Source organism: Ostrea edulis, chromosome 4 (genome assembly GCF_947568905.1).
Source record: "Ostrea edulis chromosome 4, xbOstEdul1.1, whole genome shotgun sequence".
Classification (NCBI taxonomy): domain Eukaryota; kingdom Metazoa; phylum Mollusca; class Bivalvia; order Ostreida; family Ostreidae; genus Ostrea; species Ostrea edulis.
This window is the reverse complement of record NC_079167.1, coordinates 51,069,738-51,090,650: the sequence shown is the minus strand read 5'-3', so window position 1 is coordinate 51,090,650 and position 20,913 is coordinate 51,069,738. Positions and strand designations below refer to the sequence as shown.

Here is a 20,913-nt window from a genome sequence, read left to right as displayed (position 1 = left end):
CGCTTCGGTGCAACAACCTCTTTGTCGAAATTCGGACCAAACATCTTTAACCAACCAAATAGCATGATTTGAATTTGAATTCAACACCGTAATCCAAACATTACTAATTACGGTCAAATCACAATTACCTGCAATGTAAACAAGAGGCCCGGGGGGCCAAAACACTCACCTTGGCCATGTTGTTCTTCATCATCAGATTTTTACTCTCTTTAATCCAATAACAAAATTTGACACCATATTATGACCCCAACCTAGCCCCAAGGGGTTATGATTTTACTAAACTCAAGTCCACACAACACGGGGGTGTTTCAATATCAATCTGACTAACATGGTCTTGTTTTGGAAAAGATTTTTAGAGTACAATTTGATTCGCAATTTCAGCACCAGCCTAACGATAGAATATTTCCAGTCACAAAGTAGATAGCCCAAGTCTCATTAGGCATGACAAATTTGATCTCGATAACTTTGATGCACAAGTTTAATTCAAAAACTTTAAAAAAGCAATTACAATACTTTCTAAAGCAATTATAGTAGTTAAAAGTATTTTCCATGTATACTTCTACAAATACTATAAAATCCTGATGAACAAAAGATCAATCATTCACTTGGAGCAGTGCAATGTAGAGGTATGATGAAAATGATTATTAATAATTTTTACCACAATTATGTTCGAACAGACTAAACTGGAAATATAAGTCCGCAGACTATTTAAAGCAGACTACATTATATACAAATGACACCATGAACAATTAATATGATATAGAATATATTTAATATATAATATACAAAATTACTATAGATAGCATATTATAACACAGGTTTAGACGGCCTCTGTTTTCGGATTCTATCTTCCAAAATCAATTCATTCAATGTACTGATTCTCATAAACTGACGACACAGTACAGAAAAATTACAAAATAAGAATGTGAAATGACCTAGTTGAAAAGGGTCAATACACTCTGTACAAACAATGAACTAAACAGCCCAGTAAACAAATACTACCAAAACAGCAAAATAATCATTATAATACAAAATAATCATTACAATACAAAAATGTAAGTAAGAGGGAATAAAAGAGACATGAAAGCATTATAATAAATAAGTCTAGAATAAATCATTTAAAGCTATCAGTGGTGTATAAACACTATTATACATATGCAGGCATTGATAAGAAACCAGTGTAGTAAATCGCCTATATACATGTATATAGATTAGGTCAAGTGTATTCATATGCAATGATTAGCCTAATTCAAAAGTTGAAAGTTTACATGGCTTATGACATGTTAGCCCCTTTTGTTTCAGTTAGTTAGAAAGTTAGAGAGAAAATGTAGTGAATGTAAATGTGTATGAATATAATGCACATCAGCTAATTTCTACTGTGCTAGCAGAAATGACAGATTGTTAAAATGCTAGACATGGGATTCAAAATCGCCACATGTCGTTGATATTAAGATATGTACTGGTGTTTTCACTTACATGGGGATCTCCTGCTATTTTTACTTTCATTTTGAGGTATAATATGCTTGATTACCTTTCTCAAAATGATCTAACCCCCCCCCCCCCCCCCTATCTAGATAAAACTAAAAGATAAAGTCACTGTATACAAGTTTTATAATTTAAAAAAATGAATATTTCAATTTTTCATCACAAAAATTCATATAAACATGTAATAATAAGAAAAATGTTTCTCAAAAGAAATATTTGCTCTCAATAAAAACAGCATTTCCAAAACATAACTCACAGAATTCATGAAGTACTTACTAATATTTTAAAAAAAATAAAGTTTACAAGTGCTAAAGACTCTCTGTCCATACGACATTTCACATCATTATGATATGTAAACAATGATACGACAAAATATAATTCCCATGACAATCGTAGTACGCATTTACAAAACAGTGGCTACCGTCCGACTACAGAGGCTGAATAGACCTGTTAAGGAATGCACCTTGACTAGTGAGGGAGACGTGGAATGTTTTAGATGTCGGAATTCAATCATTCCAATGATATGGCATACATGTATATATATCAGAAATACAGAACATTTCTTCCGAGTGATACAATGGCATGAAAATATTTCTTTCCTTTTCAAAGATTAAAATATGTAGAATAAAAACACAAACATTTTGTTGTTTTCTTTTGAAAATTAAACAAGAGGCCCACAGGCCTTATTGGTCACCTGAGTAATAGTTAAAAGTATCACTAGCCTCAAAGGCTATGAAATCTATAATAATTTTCCTGTGCTGCATATCTAAGCAAAATTCTTATATTCAGCAGAGTATAAAAGAAGATGTGTTCTTATAACATAAATGCCCCGAAAAGTTCCCATACTGATGAAAGACTTCACATAATATATGTTATATTATCACTCTACAACTATTTTGGACCCACCTTAGAATCAGAACCCTGGGGCTGTGAAATTCACAATTTTGGTACCTCCCTTTTATTTCTTTTCCTAAATATGCATTTACACTGTAGTTTATATACAGCATCAGCAAAATTAAAGAAGTCTTTCAAATGATAAAGACAATAATCACTCTGATAATTTTGGCCCCATCCTGGAATCAAAACCCCTACCCTTGGAATCATGAAACTTACAATTTTGATAAAGGGCTATCTGCTCCTTCTAAATATCCATCTAGTTTCAATTTAGTATCCGTAACATTAATGAAGATTTTATTTAAATGTTTTAGACATATAAACACTATAATACCAAGTTTAGCCCTGCCCTGTAGTCAGAACCTCTACCCTAAGGATCATGAAATTTACCATTCTGGTAGAGGTATTTCTGCTCTACATGACAATGCATTAGTTTTTCTTACAGATGTGTGGTTGTATAGAAGATTTTAGAAAATTGGTCAATTTTCAGCAGATTTTGTCTTGCCCTGCCCCTACGACCCCAGGGATGCAAGATCTTGAAATTTACAATTTATGTCCCCCTTGTCCCAAAGACACTTCATAGCAAATTTCAAAAGAATTGGAATGGTAGCTATCAAGAAGAAGTTAAAAATATTCAATTGTTAATGCAAAAAGGGCGATGCATGATTAAAGATGCAGACCAATAGCAGCAGGTCATCTGAGCGACTCAGGTGACCTAATCAATGGAAAACATAAGCAATCACTTATATCAGCTGACATCAGCTTTCCTATTCTGAACACAGTTCATCTCCTTCATTTTTTGTCTTTCTTATTTTTCTTTTTCTTTTTCTTCTCTGCTCTTTTATCTTCTTTAGAATCTTTTATCTTCTCTGTGGAATTTTCTGGTGGTGTTTTCTTGCAGAACTCTAATTGCATATAATTAAAACTATTCAAAGAAAAATCCTTTGGATAATGTCTAACAATTTAATAACACTAAAATAAGTAAATCGTTTAAAATTACCCTGAAGGGCAAACAAGGTTTTGGAGTTTTTGTTCGTTGTTTAACATCCCATTTGAGTATAATGTGTTTATATGTAGGTCAAAATTTGAGGCGCTTCATCGATAGCTGGTGACATCTTTACATGAGTGCGAAATTCTCAATTCGGATGTTAAGCAATATTCAAGGAAACAAATATACACAAAAATATTCCACAGGAATCTAAGCCCATATGGCTCTTTGGATTGTTGATGGTGCTTTGATTGACAACATGAGGTTTTTGAGAGAATTTTTGAAATACTAACTATTTAAACAAATGGTTGGCTTGAATAGAGTATAGAAAACATTAGATATTTAAGAAATAGTGATGCTGATTTACAACTTAATGGATGCCCTACAATTCCTTATCATGTCTAAGTAGGGAAATTTATACTTAGTTGCTTTTTAAAAAAAAAAAAATTGTTTTTCATTATTTGACCTTTTTTAATCATTTGAAAGAAAAAAACCTTGAATCCCCTTTACCCAAGGATGATTTGTACCAAGTTTGATTGAAATTGGCCCAGTGGTTCTGGAGAAGATGAAAATGTGAAAAGTTTATCGATAGACAGACGGATATCAGAAAAGATCAGATGAGCTAAAAACATCAAAGCCTAGAAATGATACCTAGTTGGCCATCTTTGTTTACAACTAGAGTGCAAGACCTGGTCATCAGTGATTAGAGACAAGAGTTTTTGTTTAGCACATGACTGAGTAATTTAGAACATTAAAACCAGCTACCAGATGGTGTGTTTAAGTATTCAATTAGGCACCACATAGCTACAATGTTTAAATGAGGATATTTGCATTAAAGAAAGCTCCAACACTTCCTGATATTTTCCTATAAAAATATGTTCTGAAATCTAGGACATCAATACATTAAGACTAATTCTGCTTTAGAGTAAATCAAAGTGGAGTGATTTTTCCAAACCAAATCAATTACTGTTTTCATGTAAGTAATTCATTTTAGATTTACTACATGACAGTGTTTAAATATGTATCCACATTGCTCTTAAAACAAGTTTCAACAAATTTTCCTATACATTACTATGTAACACTCTAAAGTTCCCTTTGTTAACCTGCCCCTGGAGTCATGATCATAACAAACTTTCATCTATACTTCATAAGGGTATATCAATTTGACAATTCACCAAACCTAACATGGCTACATAAACGAGCATAATTCTATGAAGCTTTGAGTTTTCAGTTTGAATAAGGAATTTAATATTGTGTGAAGAAATGTCTTGACACAAGTGTAGTTGGAAATACAATTTTTTTTAATAAATCAAAATTCTGAGGCAAAGACCTGAACTGTGCACAGAAAAGTTGTACTGTAATAGGAAGGTTTTTATAAGAAGTGGATCTACAGCTGTCTGGTCAATCCCAATTTGTCCTTGAGAGCTACAGTTCTGCAGCCAATTGTGGCCTTGTGTATCATAGTTCCAAGTCTTTTTGTTGTTGTTATAATGCCTATTCAATTTTTTTTCACTCATACTAAGACATCACCAGCTGTAGGTGAAGTGTCACAAATTTAGACCTATGCTTAGCGCTCAGGGTCGTACCAGTGAGGTTTTTTTTTTATCATGCCAATGCCTGCTGCAGCACAGGATCTTAGTTTTAAAGACCGTGACTATCACTTTGTCTTCTAATGTTGAGCTACCTTTGATAAACATCTCTGACAAAGCAAAGACATGAGCAGGGCTTGAACCCATATCCTAAATTTACACCAATTGACAAAATGGGCTTCCCAAGTAGGCATGATTTGAACAAAACTGAATACCGATATGCATTATATTCCACACATGTAGATGTTCTGAATACCAATATGCTTTATATTCCACACATGTAGATGTTCGAACATCTTCAGCAGAAGATTTTTGAAATGTCCAACTTTATTTTTACCATTTTAAAATCATATTCCCATAAATGGTAGCATGGCCCTTCAATTAAACAAAACTGAATAGCCTTTACCAAAACAAAGCTTTGTATCATGCCACGAGGTCCAGTTGTAATCGGCCACGAGGTCCAGTAGAAGAAGATGAAAATGTGAAAAGTTATCTAATAAGATGTCATAGTCAGATGCTAGACAGACAACTGACAATATTTTTCCAAAAGAATGAACTTTCAGCTACTTCATTCAGAATAAAAATTATTTCCACACATTTCATATAAATTATGATTAATAAGCTGTATCCTATATCAAATTAATTAATTACCTTTCGTTGCTAAAATTTCAGCTATATCACGATCTTCCTCCTCATATCTGCAGAGAAAAACCAATAATATGGTAAAAGATGCAGAATTGTATGTAAGGCCAATTAAAATTAATTGATAGATTATCATCCCTGCCCGCCCCTCAAAAAAGGGAACACCCCCATTTTTTTTTTATTTTCACAAAAATTACGATTTCAAACAAACTTGCTTCCCAGTGACAGTAGTGAATGCTTAAATAAGTCACAGAATGTTGGTTTTATATCTTCTACCAAGGATTCTTTGAATGTTAACTTGATTAACACTTTATGTGATGCCTTTTGTCATTAATTTTTTTTTCTCAGGAAATAAAAATTAAAAAATAAAATCCTCCCACCCGCCTCATATTTTTTGTGACCCCGGATGATAATCTAGCTACTAGTTAAGTTGAATTGGCCTAACTAAAAACTATTATTCAAGGTCACAAATGATTTATCCTGGCTGACCAATAGAGATTGTATAGCCAGTGGAAGGTTTACCTGATGCGGTCCTCGTCCTGAGAGTCCACAATCACACTTCTCTGATTGACCACGTCCACTAGGCGTTGCAGAAGTGCCTCCTCCTGGTGTTTGTCCTCTTCTGTCTTCGTGTTGTCTGTCAAAAGAACATCACACATTAGTGTTAATGAAGCTGTGATCACCACTGTGTTCAGTAGAAAAACTTGCATCAAATCTCATTATCTCGATCTCAATGGGGAAGAGAAAAAAAAACTTTTGAGATATCCAAGGGTTCAAGATATGAGATTAAAGTCAAAAGAAAGAAAATGTATTTGGGATATCCAACTCACTTCGACATCCATGGTATTCAAGATACCAAAGTTCAATTGTATCCTATATATACCTTGTACATATACTGGTGATTTGAGACAACTTGTACATATACTGGTGATTTGAGACGACTTGCACATATACTGTAGATTAGAAACACCTTGTACATATATACTGGAGATTAGAGATGACTTGTACATATACTGGAGATTAGAGACACCTTGTACATATACTGGAGATTAGAGATGACTTGTACATATACTGGTGATTAGAGATGACTTGTACATATACTGGTGATTTGAGACGACTTGTACATATACTGTTGATTAAAGACGATTTGTACATATACTGGAGATTAGAGATGACTTGTACATTTTCTGGTGATTTGAGACAACTTGTACATATACTGGAGATTAGAGACAACTTGTACATATATTGTTGATTAGAGACGATTTGTACATATACTGGAGATTAGAGATGACTTGTACATATACTGGTGATTAGAGACGACTTGTACATATACTGGTGATTTGAGACAACTTGTACATATACTGGAGATTAGAGACAACTTGTACATATACTGGTGATTTGAGACGACTTGTACATATACTGTTGATTAAAGACGATTTGTACATATACTGGAGATTAGAGATGACTTGTACATTTTCTGGTGATTTGAGACGACTTGTACATATACTGTTGATTAAAGACGATTTGTACATATACTGTTGATTAAAGACGATTTGTACATATACTGGTGATTAGAGACGACTTGTACATATACTGTTGATTAGATACGACTTGTACATATACTGGTGATTTGAGATGACTAGAAGTTCAATCTCTGAAGTAAGGTCCAAGAACCACATTAAAATAAGAACTAAGTTCACTTTTAGGTTAATTTGGCTCTAAATTTAAAACTTCTTAAAACTTAAGTACTGTAAAACCAAAAAATTTGGTGTATATGTATCTTAGTGCAAATTCAAGACATTGGCAGTCACGTAATAAGCTCATATTTCCCCCATATGTATAGTCATAAATATTTGATATAATATATTATTATACATTTATAGATAGCTTTATCTAATTAAGACAATTACCCTAAAGCGGTTAGCCTGTAAAACAATAAAAACAAACTACAACAAAGAACAATAAATACATAGAAAAAGGCATAAATAATACTAAATCTGAGGTGTTTTTTTAAATAACTGTATACATAAATATCAAATTACATATTAAATGCAAGTTTAAAAAAGATATGTTTTAAGCTTGTTTTTAAAAACAGCAAATGAATCAACACCAAGATCCAACGGGAGGCAATTCCATAAAGTTGATGAAGAAACATCAAACCGTCTTTTGCCATACAGTTTAGTACGAGCGCATGGCTTTATATTATATTCAGTTACCGCATATTTTCCCCCCACGCGTAATGTTGGATGTGGAAAAACGCGTACTTAACCCCAAGCGTAAACAACCACTTTTACAGAATTTTATCTCCATGGTCAGTCGAGTGTTTACTCAATAGCTTTGATTTCTAACTCAAGTAAAAGTATTCAGGTAAACAAATAATGCTAAGGTGCATTGAATAAGGAATTCCAAGTTTGGTACGCTGATTTCATTCTCAGAAAGCAGATGACAGTGTGTCTTCCGTATCTCTTAAACTCACCGTCCTGAACTCAGTCTATGTCATGTGGCTTGTCCACACGAAATCAAAGGCAGAATGGACTTGTTAAACCTGTCAAAGTCATTTGAAAACACTGGAATTCTAAATGGTTTGTTGTAGATTTTAAAAGTAGTTTTTACGAGGGTATAGTTCTGTTTGTGTTTAATTCAATATTCTCTTGCAGATTTTTAGTAAGTGACAATACATTTTTTAATATCTCTGTTTTGAACATATTTAATTGATCAAATCAAAAGGATTGGGAACAAGTTCTAACAACTTACTAGTGCCTCTCCTAAAAGTATTACAATATGTCATATGAGATAATGATTAATAGGTAAAATGTACAATACTTAAATGAATCTAATAGTTTCATCTATAAATCTCTCTGTTAATATGTCTTGAACATATGGTCAAATAGATGATTGTGCACTTGCAATTTTTTAAACACCGTTTTGTTTGGAGTAAATAGAAAATTGTAGAGGTAATATAGGTACATCTATCTGTACATCTTCACTCGTTGTCAGATGGATAATTAACACGCTTCATGGTATACGTTTTGACCTTGAGGCACTAAAGTGAAGGTCATATTGAGGAGTTAAAGCTTTGTAGGTGTAAATGATGAGTACGCAATCACACCTCAGTAAATTAGTTCATCCTTGTTAATTTAGCAACAATATTCAAATGTTTAAAAACAATCACTGTTCACCTGTGTTAGTGTGTATACAAAATACCTTGACCCTTCGACAATATGTAAGCGGATGCTTCTGGTATAGGAGTCAACAACAGAATTACCTGAAACTTTTTGAAAAATACTTTTCAAAATGGAGGAATATTGTTGGTGCACTTCTAATTTGGTGCAAAGGTCACTTGCACTAAATTCAATAGCACGCCAAAGTTTTTAGTTTTACAATATACAAAACTAATTCGGATTCAATTATTGCTTCAAATATTAAAGCTATCTACAAATTTTTTAGTATGTTTAAATTTCCTGTTCCAAATTTATGAGTCTTTATCCCTGTATCAGAATTGAAAGGTGACTCATGTGAGCTTTACCCTCTCATTTCATTGCATAATAATTTTAATAATAATAATTTCAATGATAATAATAATTTTAATAATTATAATAATAACAACATATATAGACAGCAATACATTAATTTCCTGTTTTTTGCAGGCGGTATCCAAAAGAATACAGGCTGTAAACACTTTCTGCCTATACTTTAGGTGATTTTTCAAAAGTAATCATCTAGGAATCCAATGTCTTGAAGTCAATCACGCAAGCAAGAAGTTTTGTCTCCAGTACTTGACATTGATAAACAGTGTAACCAATTCAAAAGGTTGAAATAATTTTTTTTTCATGCATACCAAAGAATGGAACATGCAAAAGTTCTTAAAAACATCTTTCCCCCTTGTAAAGCAACAAAATTATTACAGCGAATATAGGTACGGTACATAGGGAAATATTCCCTTGGACGTATTTTGGACTGGGAGAATTCCTATTATTTGATTTTCTCCCTTTTAATACAACTGCATATGGACGAATTCAACACAGAGTGACACCATTAGCAAGTGTAGACAGGCAAAAATAAAACAAAACAAACAAAAAAACCAGTGAAAATAACCCTGGATACAGTATTCAATTCTATCTGAAACAAAAAGACATAGGATATGTCCACCCAGACAAAAACAGTTGTGAGGTAGTAACACACACACTCCATTTGATGTTTCCTTGCAGTGTCCGGCACCCAAAGTCGAGGATAGGAGACATCTACATGTATTTGAAATCCAGGGATGGTAGAACAATGTTCTCTGGGATAGCAATGAATGTGATATATCAAAATCTATCAGTGTCATCGCCAGTAAGGAAAATCAGGAAAGAGGCCATAGATTTATAGTCAATGAACTAGTGTAAAACTACACAGAGAAGTTTGGAAACTTTACAAGAAAATATACTGAGGCAGGCTACTGCCAAATATGCTGATGTTATAGAAGTTTCAGAAGTCACCTTTAACATCAGCATTTTGCAAATCCTATGGTCAAGATAAAGGGCTCATAGCGGATGTGACCAGTCAACAGGGGATGCTTACTCCTCCTAGGCACCTCATCCCACCTCTGGTATTTATATGGGTCTATGTTTGCCTTACTCTCAATTTTAACTTCTTTATAGGATTTATGAGATTGATCATTCATTGTTATTTTCACTTTTTTCACTCTATTTCTTAGCCACGCTCATCCCACTAACAGGAACTTAGTGCACAGATCAAGAAGGCAAGCAGACTACAGAATCTATGGAGGACGGGATTTCTTGAAGCCAGGAAAAAATCTATCAAAATACCTAGAGGAAGACCACAAAAACACAGAAAGTGTTGTCAACAGAAGATATGGAGGGGATCATCTCAGGAACAGACGGTTTGAAATAATGAGAGAACTTACTGGACAGATGCAAAGCAAGAAATAATCTGTCTCTTGTGCTTATTTTTTAAATTTCACAAAAATGTGAATACCTATGTGTGACTCCAATATGTATCACCATCCATTCAAAAGTAAAGGCCAAGGTTAAAGTTTGTGTGGACAGACAGACCAAAAACTATATTTGTCCCTGAATCTCCTATCACAGGGGTATAAAAAAGACATCTACATAACTTTTACATGATACATACATTACATATGATTTACCAGTAGTAGGAATATAGGCTCCAGAGGGTTTGAAATTCTATGTAATAACAATTTGGAGTATAAAGTACATGTAGTACGTGTATATTGCACATACATTTGTATTACAGTACTGATGATGAGCTAGGCAATTTTCTATCAGGTTACATAACTTTAGAAAAATTGAAGTTTTTATCGGTATATAATGGACCAAATACCGACTCAGACATTGTTTTATAAGATTCTGGAATTATTTTAATTCTTGGAATTTACAAAAACATAATTTGGCCTATTATAGGATTAAACATTCTTTTTGAAGAATTTATCGATGGAAGCACTTTTATGTTAAGTTTGTGAGTAAAATGTCCGGAGTTTACACATTGATAAATTTTTCAAAACGAATGTTTGATGCTTATAATTCCAAATTTGTTCCTTGTATTATTAATTTCAAAAAATTTAATAGTTCCCCCACACTATGTTATTTGTTTTCCAGCGCGTATGTATACATAGCATTTTTGGATTTATTGATGTATAGATTCTCATTTAGCTTTATTTTTGTCCAATCAAAACAATTGTAATAAATAACATTGGAATTTTAATTTGATATCATTGTTAGCTAGTTGTGACTAATGACCTTTCCATGATTTCTACAAGAAAGTTTCAGAAAATATAGAAAGTTCTGATGGAGAATTCATTGTTATAGGTGGCGAGTTAAAATCATGTACAAGATATACATGTGGACTACTTTAATCACAAACATACATGAAACCCAAAAAGCAGGACAAGTTACTCTCGAAATCAAAAATCACCTGCAGCTCTTCAAAAGACTATGTGTTAAATATGAAGCATGATATATTTTGATTGAGATGGAAATTTCTTTACAATATTGTTGGAAGACTAAATGGAGTTTTTTTTTGTTACATAATACTGAAAATGTATATATGTATAATACAATTTTATATATGCATATACCTACCATGTGTATAAGTGGAGTGAGTATGTATCTATGCTGTTTTTCTATATCTGTAAAGTATTCATTTATTCCATAAAATTTGTATTAAAAAACATAACCAATATATTGTAATTAGTCGTATTAGGAGGCTTTGTAAATATAACATATGAGTTGAAAATATATTCATAATTTAACACTACAACAAAACGACTGCTTCCAAAGGGAATTTCAAAGTATTGATAATCATAATGATATACATTTATTTTGTGAGGAAGATATGAAGATCTATGACTCAAGAAAAATCATATTCCCTGAAAGACAACAAAATGCCATCAAAATTGCAACCAAAAAATTGATATACAAGGCCTATCCCAAAAATTTGTGGACATACACTATTTTTCTCTTTAGGTCTGTCGTGATGACTGTGGCGATTTTGTGAAATGATATTTTGATATAAACCATGAGAATATAGATATACAAAAATATACAGAGCAATGCAAAAGTGTTAGTGCATTATAACCATAAATACGAGTCCAGCCCTACATCAAGCCAGATTGATGTTTCTGTAAAGTTGCAATCATATGTAGCCTTCATAATAATGCTTTATTCTTTGACATAGTCACCTTGCAAACACTTCTGACATCTCTTTAGACATGAATCAAATAAACTAGAATGCCGTGATATAATAACCATTAATTTCTTGTGTTTCTTTTCTCCCTGAATGCTGATTACTTACATAGTCCGTGTATAAACCAAAATCAGGTGATTACAATGTGTAGCAGACACTTGTAATCCCACCCCATGTGCACCTTACGAAGTACATGTATGGGAGTATACTTACAAGAAATGACTCAGATATTGTGACATCAAAATCTTGATGTACAGTTTATGAAAAATGTAAGAGATGGAATATGATCAGAAAATATTTTGGGGAACATATGAAGTTTTATTCTCTCTTGCAGGTGTGCCGGTGAGACAAGTTCAATCACCAGTGGCCAGATAAAAATAATCATTTCCAAGGTGACTTAAAAACACCATCCCGAATACATACACATCATGTATTCTGAGATATATTTAGACAATTCAAATTAATATCTTCAAACAGAAGGATAGAATATGTCAATAATATCTATACAACAAATTTGACTAGATAGCAAAGACACTGTTATTATCAATTATAGATGAATTATTGGCTCATATAAGCTAATACCCCTCTAAAGTCACACATATCAGAAATCATTATCATGAAGAAAAAACACTGATATGAGATAGGTGTGTTAAAACTGTTCACCTGGTTTACTGAGGAGTTCTCAAAGTTAAAAATGTTTACCTGGTTTACTGAGGAGTTCTCGAAGTTGTCTGTCTATGCTGTGTTGCTCGTCCTCAAGTTCTTGTGCTTTAGATCTACAATGACAACATCTAAATAAGGAATTTTTGTTAAAAAGCAAACTTCATAACTTCTGAATGTGTTTGACTTTTAACATGTAAACATTCACATTTCTGGCCTCTGGTGACTTAATTATCAGATTATGGCATACAAGTTTTCATGTAAATTGACATCTAAGTTTTCAATATAACCAATATCATAACTTTGGGTGTTCCATATAAAAAAAAATTCTTCAGCTACCATGTAGTCATACAGACCATAAAGCCTACTATTACAATAAAAGTATGCTGAATAAATATTGAACAGTTTCATAACAAATGCTTTTGATTGGTGATGGAACGGTTTGAATAGAACATTTCTTGACAAGAACAGAATTACCCCTATTGAGGATAGAATGTTTGGAGATAGAGAACAAACAATTTGGATTGAGAATACAAAGGTTTAGGCTATGATGTGAATGAAGTTTTGCCTCCACTTGAAATTCTGATATTCAAACTCTTTCAGCCTTTATGTATTTATAAGATCAGTTAAGACACTTGCTTTGCAACTGGGAAATCCAGTTCAATTCTAAATTACAGCGCAGCATCATACCGAAGACATTTAACAAAGGTAGAGACTAATCCTTCACCAAGTGGCTGGCATTAGAAGCGAAAGTCACAAGTCTTTCTGACATGACCTTAACAAGAGCAACGCCAACGTGGCATAATACGCCCGTAGATTTTGCTCAAGGAAAACATATTTTAGTGGGATTCATATTTTAGTGAAGTTAGCACTGTCCTCTGTGAGCTAATTCATTATTACGCTTGTAGAAATGGATATCAAGATATAAAGAGGGATAGCCTTAGAATGCACTACTTCATAAATATGCTAACGGTTCAATTTGTATCCTGCCCACAAGGTTTTCCTAATAAGAGATACTACGACCTTGAGCTTTGACCTTGAAAAACAATAGGCACCTTCCTCTCATCATGATGATCAAATATACCAAGTTATAATATCCTGGAGCTTACAGTTTGGTTTGTATCCTGCCCACTAAGTTTTCCTAATAAAAGATACTACGACCTTGACCTTTGACCTTGAAAAACAATAGGCATCTTCCTCTCACCATGATGATCAAATATACCAAGTTATAATATCCTGGCGCTTACGGTTCGGTATGTATCCTGCCCACAAGGTTTTCCTAATAAGTGATACTACGACCTTGACCTTTGACCTTGAAAAACAATAGACAACTTCCTCTCATCATGATGATCAAATATACCAAGTTACAATATCCTGGAGCTTACAGTTCGGTTTGCATCCTGCCCACAAGGTTTTCCTAAAAAGTGATACTACGACCTTGACCTTTGACCTCTGATCTTGAAAAACAATAGGCATCTTCCTCTCATCATGGTGATCAAATGTACCAAGTTATAATATCCTGAAGCTTATGGTTCGGTTTGTATCCTGCCCACAAGGTTTTCCTAAAAAGTGATACTACGACCTTGACCTTTGACCTTGAAAAACAATAGGCATCTTCCTCTCATCATGGTGATCAAATGTACCAAGTTATAATATCCTGAAGCTTACGGTTCGGTTTGTATCCTGCCCACAAGGTTTTCCTAAAAAGTGATACGACCTTGACCTTTGACCTTGAAAAACAATAGGCATCTTCCTCTCATCATGGTGATCAAATGTACCAAGTTATAATATCCTGAAGCTTACGGTTCGGTTTGTATCCTGCCCACAAGGTTTTCCTAAAAAGTGATACGACCTTGACCTTTGACCTTGAAAAACAATAGGCATCTTCCTCTCATCATGGTGATCAAATGTACCAAGTTGTAAAGTCCTAGGACTTATGGTTCAGTCTGTATCCTGCCCACAAGGTACGGACAGACAGACGGACGACGCCATACCATAATACGTCCCGTCTTCGACGGGCGTATAAAAATGGATGTGCTGTGTTAAGGTAAGCATTGGCATAATAAAGAACCTTCATTGCTAGGACTATGAACGCCATCCATAGGTCAAAATTTGTGGCACTTCACCTAGAGCTGAATATATAATCACAAAATTCTCGAATGGAAGATAAAACAACAAACAAACAATTTTCACAGACATCAGATGTTGTAAATCTACAAAAAAGTACAATTTTGTTGATAAGTAGTGAATATCTATCATTTAAAACTCCTTGGTTGTTCATTTGATTTCATGGTCTTGTTCAACCATAAAAATTGGTGTTCAACACAAAATGATGTACATTTATCCTTGTAGCTCTTGATTGATGTGACTGGTATTGGTAAACCGGCCTTTTTTTTACAGTCCGACAGCTGCCCAGAATTGAGAAGTTTCATTGTGTAAGGAAGCTTTTGTACAAAATCTGGCTTTTCAGTGGTTCTTGAAAAATTCTAACAGTTTTATTCTATTTCCTAGCCATGACCCCTTACAGGGGGACATATCCATTAATTTGAATAAATTATTTCTTGTTATTCCTTTATTGAAATAGGCTACACTGCTCTTGATAAGAAGTTGAGAAAGTTAAAAGTTAATGACAATGAGAAATGCAACATAAATTTTAATCACATTTAAAAGAAGATATATTTACATTTTCAATGCTTTTGCCTTTGGTATCTCTACAAATTGTAATGATAGCCATTTTCTCATGAATGCATTGCAGTTGTAAACAATGTACACATGATTACAGAAAAGTATAGTACTTCTACTTTAACTGCTGAGAATTCTGACATGTTCCATGAAATATGTGGGTGTGAAGTGTCACAGTTCATACCCTCATGTATTTTCAAAAATAAAATTGATTTCTTTAATATACTGCACTCTAACAAATGATATAGTGCATTTGTTACCGGACAGGCTGGCTGTGCATGCATATATTCCCAGCAATTATCTTCAACAATGCATACTCACATGTACATGAGATCCCCCTCTGTTCGAATAAGATCATTCTTGTCATTGACAAGTTTGAACCACTCTATCATTAACCCTTCATCATCATCTTCACCGTCATCTACAAAAATAAAAGTCACAATGCAGAGTCTGCTACAGAGTCCTGAATATACAGTCAAGTTAAAGGTGACTCATTATCATCACTGTTTGTCAAAGAAAATCATAATAATAACTGGTCTGCAATAATACTGTTCTCTGATAAAAGTTGTACTATACCTCACCCTTTTTAAAACACATAACAGTTCAATTTTTTGTAAGTAATTTTGCTCCTAAAATGGAGTTGATTTAAAAAAAAAGAAATTCTCTTGCTTTGCAAATAAATTATCTTAGCATTATATTTAATGACTTTAATAGATACAGGTGAATTTTAAGAACGCCTCCCTCTTTGTATCACTCCATCTTGTTAACCTCATTGGACTACCAGATAAATTAATACCAGTAGTTCATGTATTAAACATTTCTTTTAATTTGTAAACAAAATCTCAAAAATTTTCAAATTTTATTACTCATAAAATTTCTAAGTGTGTGTCCATCAATTCTTAACCACAGTAGCATTTTTCTGTTATAATAACATGTAGTTTGTAAAATATCCAGAAACTTGCTTTATTCAGATTCTATATAACAATTTTTTTCCATAAAGAAATATGAAGAATGTAGCCAGGGCTTAAAAAAAAAAAACTTTACTATATCCATAATTTGCTGTACCCGTGTTTGGTGTTTGTACTAAATGGGTTCACTGCATACACAGTATTTCTTAGGAATCTAAGGAAGAACACCACAAACAAATTTGTAAAAGTTCTTGATTCTTGTGAGAATTCTAATACATGTACCACATTTTGACAAGCATTACAAAAACTCTAAATATAAGTTCATCCCTTGATCCAAAAACTAAATGTTGTGCATAAAGTATCAATAATAGGTCAATTAACGGGTATATAATTATAAAAATTAGATTGCAGGTTGTGTTCTGCACACAGTTTTGAACAATGCCCAATATATTTATGACAGTTTTGAATGATTATTTGACAAAATAGATGTAATGACATACTTTGTAATGTCACCCTGTTAAAGCTATAATGAAAATTATGTCATAATCATAGATTTTTCATCATGACACGTCCTCTAAATATTCCGTATGCTAAAATCCTCAACTTTGAATTTTTTGAAGATTCACAGAGACAATTAAGGCCATACATGAACCACTGAATCATGATACTATATGCGAGGAACCATCACATGACTTAGTGAGAAACATTACTCATGAAATAGAATTATTTGCATTTATCTTTAAATTGCTTGATCAAAAGACCACTCACAAATTCATGTTCTAAAGATTTCACGTCTGTAAGTCATTTGAGTTATTAAGTACCAAGAAATCTACAATATGCATTTCTATTTTAGTTGAATAATGGTTCAAAGGAGAAATCATACACCACCATTTTTTCAGGGAGTACATCCCTTAACCTGTAGAAATAGAAAAGAATGCATATGTGAGGTATTAACCCTTTCTGATGGACTCCTCCAGTTGTCTGCCCCTGGTTTCAAGGTCTGTCAAGCTGGCGTCGATATCAGCTAGCTGCTGTTGGATTTCTTGTGGTGACAACCTCTTCATATCTCCCTACAATATTTCAAAACATGTCGTTCACAATATTCATTCACATTAATTAAATGCATTTAATGATACAAAAACTCAACTTTCTGTTATCACTTGTGCAAAAGAATTGCAATCTATAAAACTAGAAAATATATGATATCTGATGCAACAGTAATGTCCTTCAATATGACTTCATATGAACTGGTGATATTTTTCTAAAGGAGTTCCAATTTTACACATTTGCAACATTCTGAGAAATTAAGCAGGACATCGAAACAACATTTTGTAAGCAGGGGCGTAGCTAGGGGAGAGCTACCAGTAATGAACACACAAATTAAGCCAGGAGGTTTGGAGGCTGCCTCCCTCTCCCCTCATGAGTCATGGGGAGAAGGCCAGTAGGCTGGTGAATTTTCAGCATTTCTGGTTCAAAGCTAAATATAAATACTTACACATAACATATTAGAATTTTTGCTCCAAAATCTCCATTTTCATCCTAAATTTAACTGTAGTGAATTGTAATGTAAGCAAAAATACAGAATTTAGAAGTTATCTTTATGGACATTGTCATCTACAATTTATCAAAAACAAGTTCCTGTATATTCATACTGTTCATAAAACATTGTCATACTGGCTCAAAGATTTTGACACATTAGTTAATACCCTGCAAGCAGAATCTAACTCTCATTTCCTGGTTCAAGATAAACTCCATGCAGGCCATTTAATGCATTTACACTACAGTCCCATCCTTGGGCCTGAACCCCTAATTTCACAAGTTTCAGCCCAATCCATAAGGCCCCAAAAAGGGTAGGGACCATAGAATTCACACTGTTTGTTCCCCTATCCCAAAAGATATTCCATAGCAATTTTGGCAAAAATTGGATGTTTATGAGAAGATGTCAAAATTGTTCAAAAGTTAACAATGCACAAGGACATACAAACTTGTTCAAAAGTTAACAATGCACAAGGACATACAAACTTGTTCAAAAGTTAACAATGCACAAGGACAAACAAACTTGGATAGCAGAATAGATCACCTGTGTGATTCAAATGACCTATAATTTTTTTTAACCCTTTTTTAGTTTTTTAATGGTGGCATACTTTTGTATTGAATGAATTATCTATCAAAGATAAAGAACTTTCAAATCTATGCAAATTTGTTATGCAATACCACTTGATATGAAAACTTACAAAGGTTTTGATCTCTGATCTGGGCATGGCTGGCCTTGGAGGTGTAGGTGCTGGGCTTTTCTTGGTGGAAGCTAGTTTATTGGAAACAGCAGGAGAGAGTCCATGATGGAAATTTTGGCCCAATGGGGGACTCATTGGAGGAGGTCGTGGGGGCTTGTCTGTGATTTTCTTCTTTTCATTATCCTCCAACTTGAATTCAAACCTTTTTCCAACAGAAATTTTCTTTTTCTCTGGCTCAGATATTTTTTCTGAAGTTGATTTGACCTCTGGAGGTACTCCTGGGATAATGTGACGTTTTGTAACTTCTGTTTTGATGGAATCCTCTGAAGAACTATCTTTTGTTTTGAATTTAAAACCTTGTTCAAGTTTCAATTTCTCTGGATCCACAAATCCACCTTGTTGAGCTGCCTTCCGCTTTTCAACCTCAATTTGCCATGCTGGTTTTTCATCTTTATCTTTCATCATATCCATGGAAACTACACGTCTTGTATCACTTGCACTCTTTTTGTCTGAAAGCAAATCTGCAGACTTTCTTTTTTCTTCTTTCTTTTTCTTTTGGTCTGCCAATGCTTTCTTCCAAGCTGGTTCCTTGTCACTGTCGTCTGTCTTTATTGGGAATGTCAGTCTCGGTTCATCAGATTCTCTTTTATCACTTAATGATTTTTTCTGACTGAGAAAATCCACTGATTTGGCCTTATCTGCTCTTGTCACAGGCTCTCTAGTCGCTTCTTTAGATTCTAGACTCTTCAATTCCTTTCTGTTGTTACTTGCTGTTTTATCAGACTTCCATTCTGAATTTTTACTCTGTTCATCTGCAAGCTTTGGGGAGGTCACTCGTTTATTTACCTCAGCCTTAGAATCCTTCTTTTGACGAACGTTTGCCAGCTGTTTTAATAATCCACCCAAGACTTTTGGATCATGTGGTTCAGGACTCACTGGACTCACTAGTACTGCTACTGGCTCAGAGGTGCCATTTGTCTTTGTTGAAACATCACTCACACCCTGTAATTTGGAAGTTTCTGGGTTTTTTAAGGCACGGAATTCCTGTTTTGTACTGCCACTAGTAAAGGGTTCAGAGACCCTACTTTTAGAAGAAACATCCTCATGTATACCCTGGCTGTTTTGACTGTCTTTCTCCAATAGTTCAGAGAGTCTGTCTTGTTTTGAAGATTTTTCACCAAATGCTGAAGATTTAACAGATGATGGTGACACAGTTGAATTCTCTGTAACTCGGGAATCTTTCTTGGAAGTTGCAGGCAAGTGTGGTTGCAAATCTTTAGGCAAAGGAGGGGGAGATTCTGATCCATCAAGGTGTGGATGTGTTGACTTCAGAAGTTGTGGAGATTCACTTAGTCGAGATGGCTTTGGTGGAGCAGAATGTCTCATTGTCGGTTGTAGTTCTGAATTGTCTGTATCAATCTTGGACACAATACATGCCTTTGGGGCAGTTGAAACAATTTTACTCCTGAACTCGAATTTTGGCACAGATATACGTTTATCCGATTCCTTTGAATTGTTATCATATGTATTAATAGTATCTCTGGGTGACATTAGATTTCCAGCTTTAGATACAGGTCTGTTGGAATTAGAGCCAGCCTTTGTTTCAACTTTGGGATCAATATATGGAGAGGAAATATCCATTTTTTCATCTTGCCTTTGTGAGACTACATTGAGTTTAGACTTGTTTTCATCTTTACCAATTTCTGTAAAATTTTGAGACTTGGCTTTATTTGTTTTTACTGTCTCCTGTTTGTCTTCCAGTTCCTCCGCTCTTTTTGTTTCTTCTCTTTTAATTTGTTCATTTTTTTTGGCATCAGTCCTCCTCCTCCAGAAGTCTGGTTTCTCTTCATCTTTAGATACGTGTTGACCCGAGTCAGTTTTTGGGAGCTTTTTGGAGGATGGAGAAACCTCATTTTTTCGAAAACAAGTTCTGTGATAAAGCTTCCCATTTTCAATATGTCTCTCCAGTAAATAGACTTTGTTGTTACATATTCCACAATTATCTCCCATAGACACTTGTCTTTGTTTGATCTTTAAAGAGAAATGTGGAAGTGGTAGATATAAGCAGTGGTTTCACAACGTATATTTGACATTGATAAAATCTACAAATTTTGCTGAAGTACCGA

At 33.9% G+C, this 20,913-nt stretch overlaps 1 protein-coding gene across 5 annotated transcripts in view; it reads right to left on the bottom strand.

The window, feature by feature from the left end:
* Positions 1–753: 753 nt before the first annotated feature.
* The window catches only part of LOC125669518 (MICAL-like protein 1), a 32,281-nt gene continuing 12,121 nt past the window's right edge, over positions 754–20,913 (bottom strand). For 4 of the 5 annotated variants that reach the window (XM_048904070.2, XM_048904068.2, XM_056162884.1 and 1 more), the window contains 7 exons: positions 18,788–20,818; positions 17,509–17,623; positions 15,967–16,066; positions 13,006–13,079; positions 6,121–6,235; positions 5,608–5,654; positions 754–3,284 (listed from right to left, as the gene is read on the bottom strand). In XM_048904070.2, the coding sequence (XP_048760027.2) occupies positions 3,172–3,284; positions 5,608–5,654; positions 6,121–6,235; positions 13,006–13,079; positions 15,967–16,066; positions 17,509–17,623; positions 18,788–20,818 (2,595 nt within the window). In that variant the 3' untranslated portion in view covers positions 754–3,171. Of the gene's footprint in view, positions 3,285–5,607; positions 5,655–6,120; positions 6,236–11,699; positions 11,747–13,005; positions 13,080–15,966; positions 16,067–17,508; positions 17,624–18,787; positions 20,819–20,913 lie in introns of those variants that run through there. The other variant, XR_008802476.1, reaches the window with a different exon arrangement.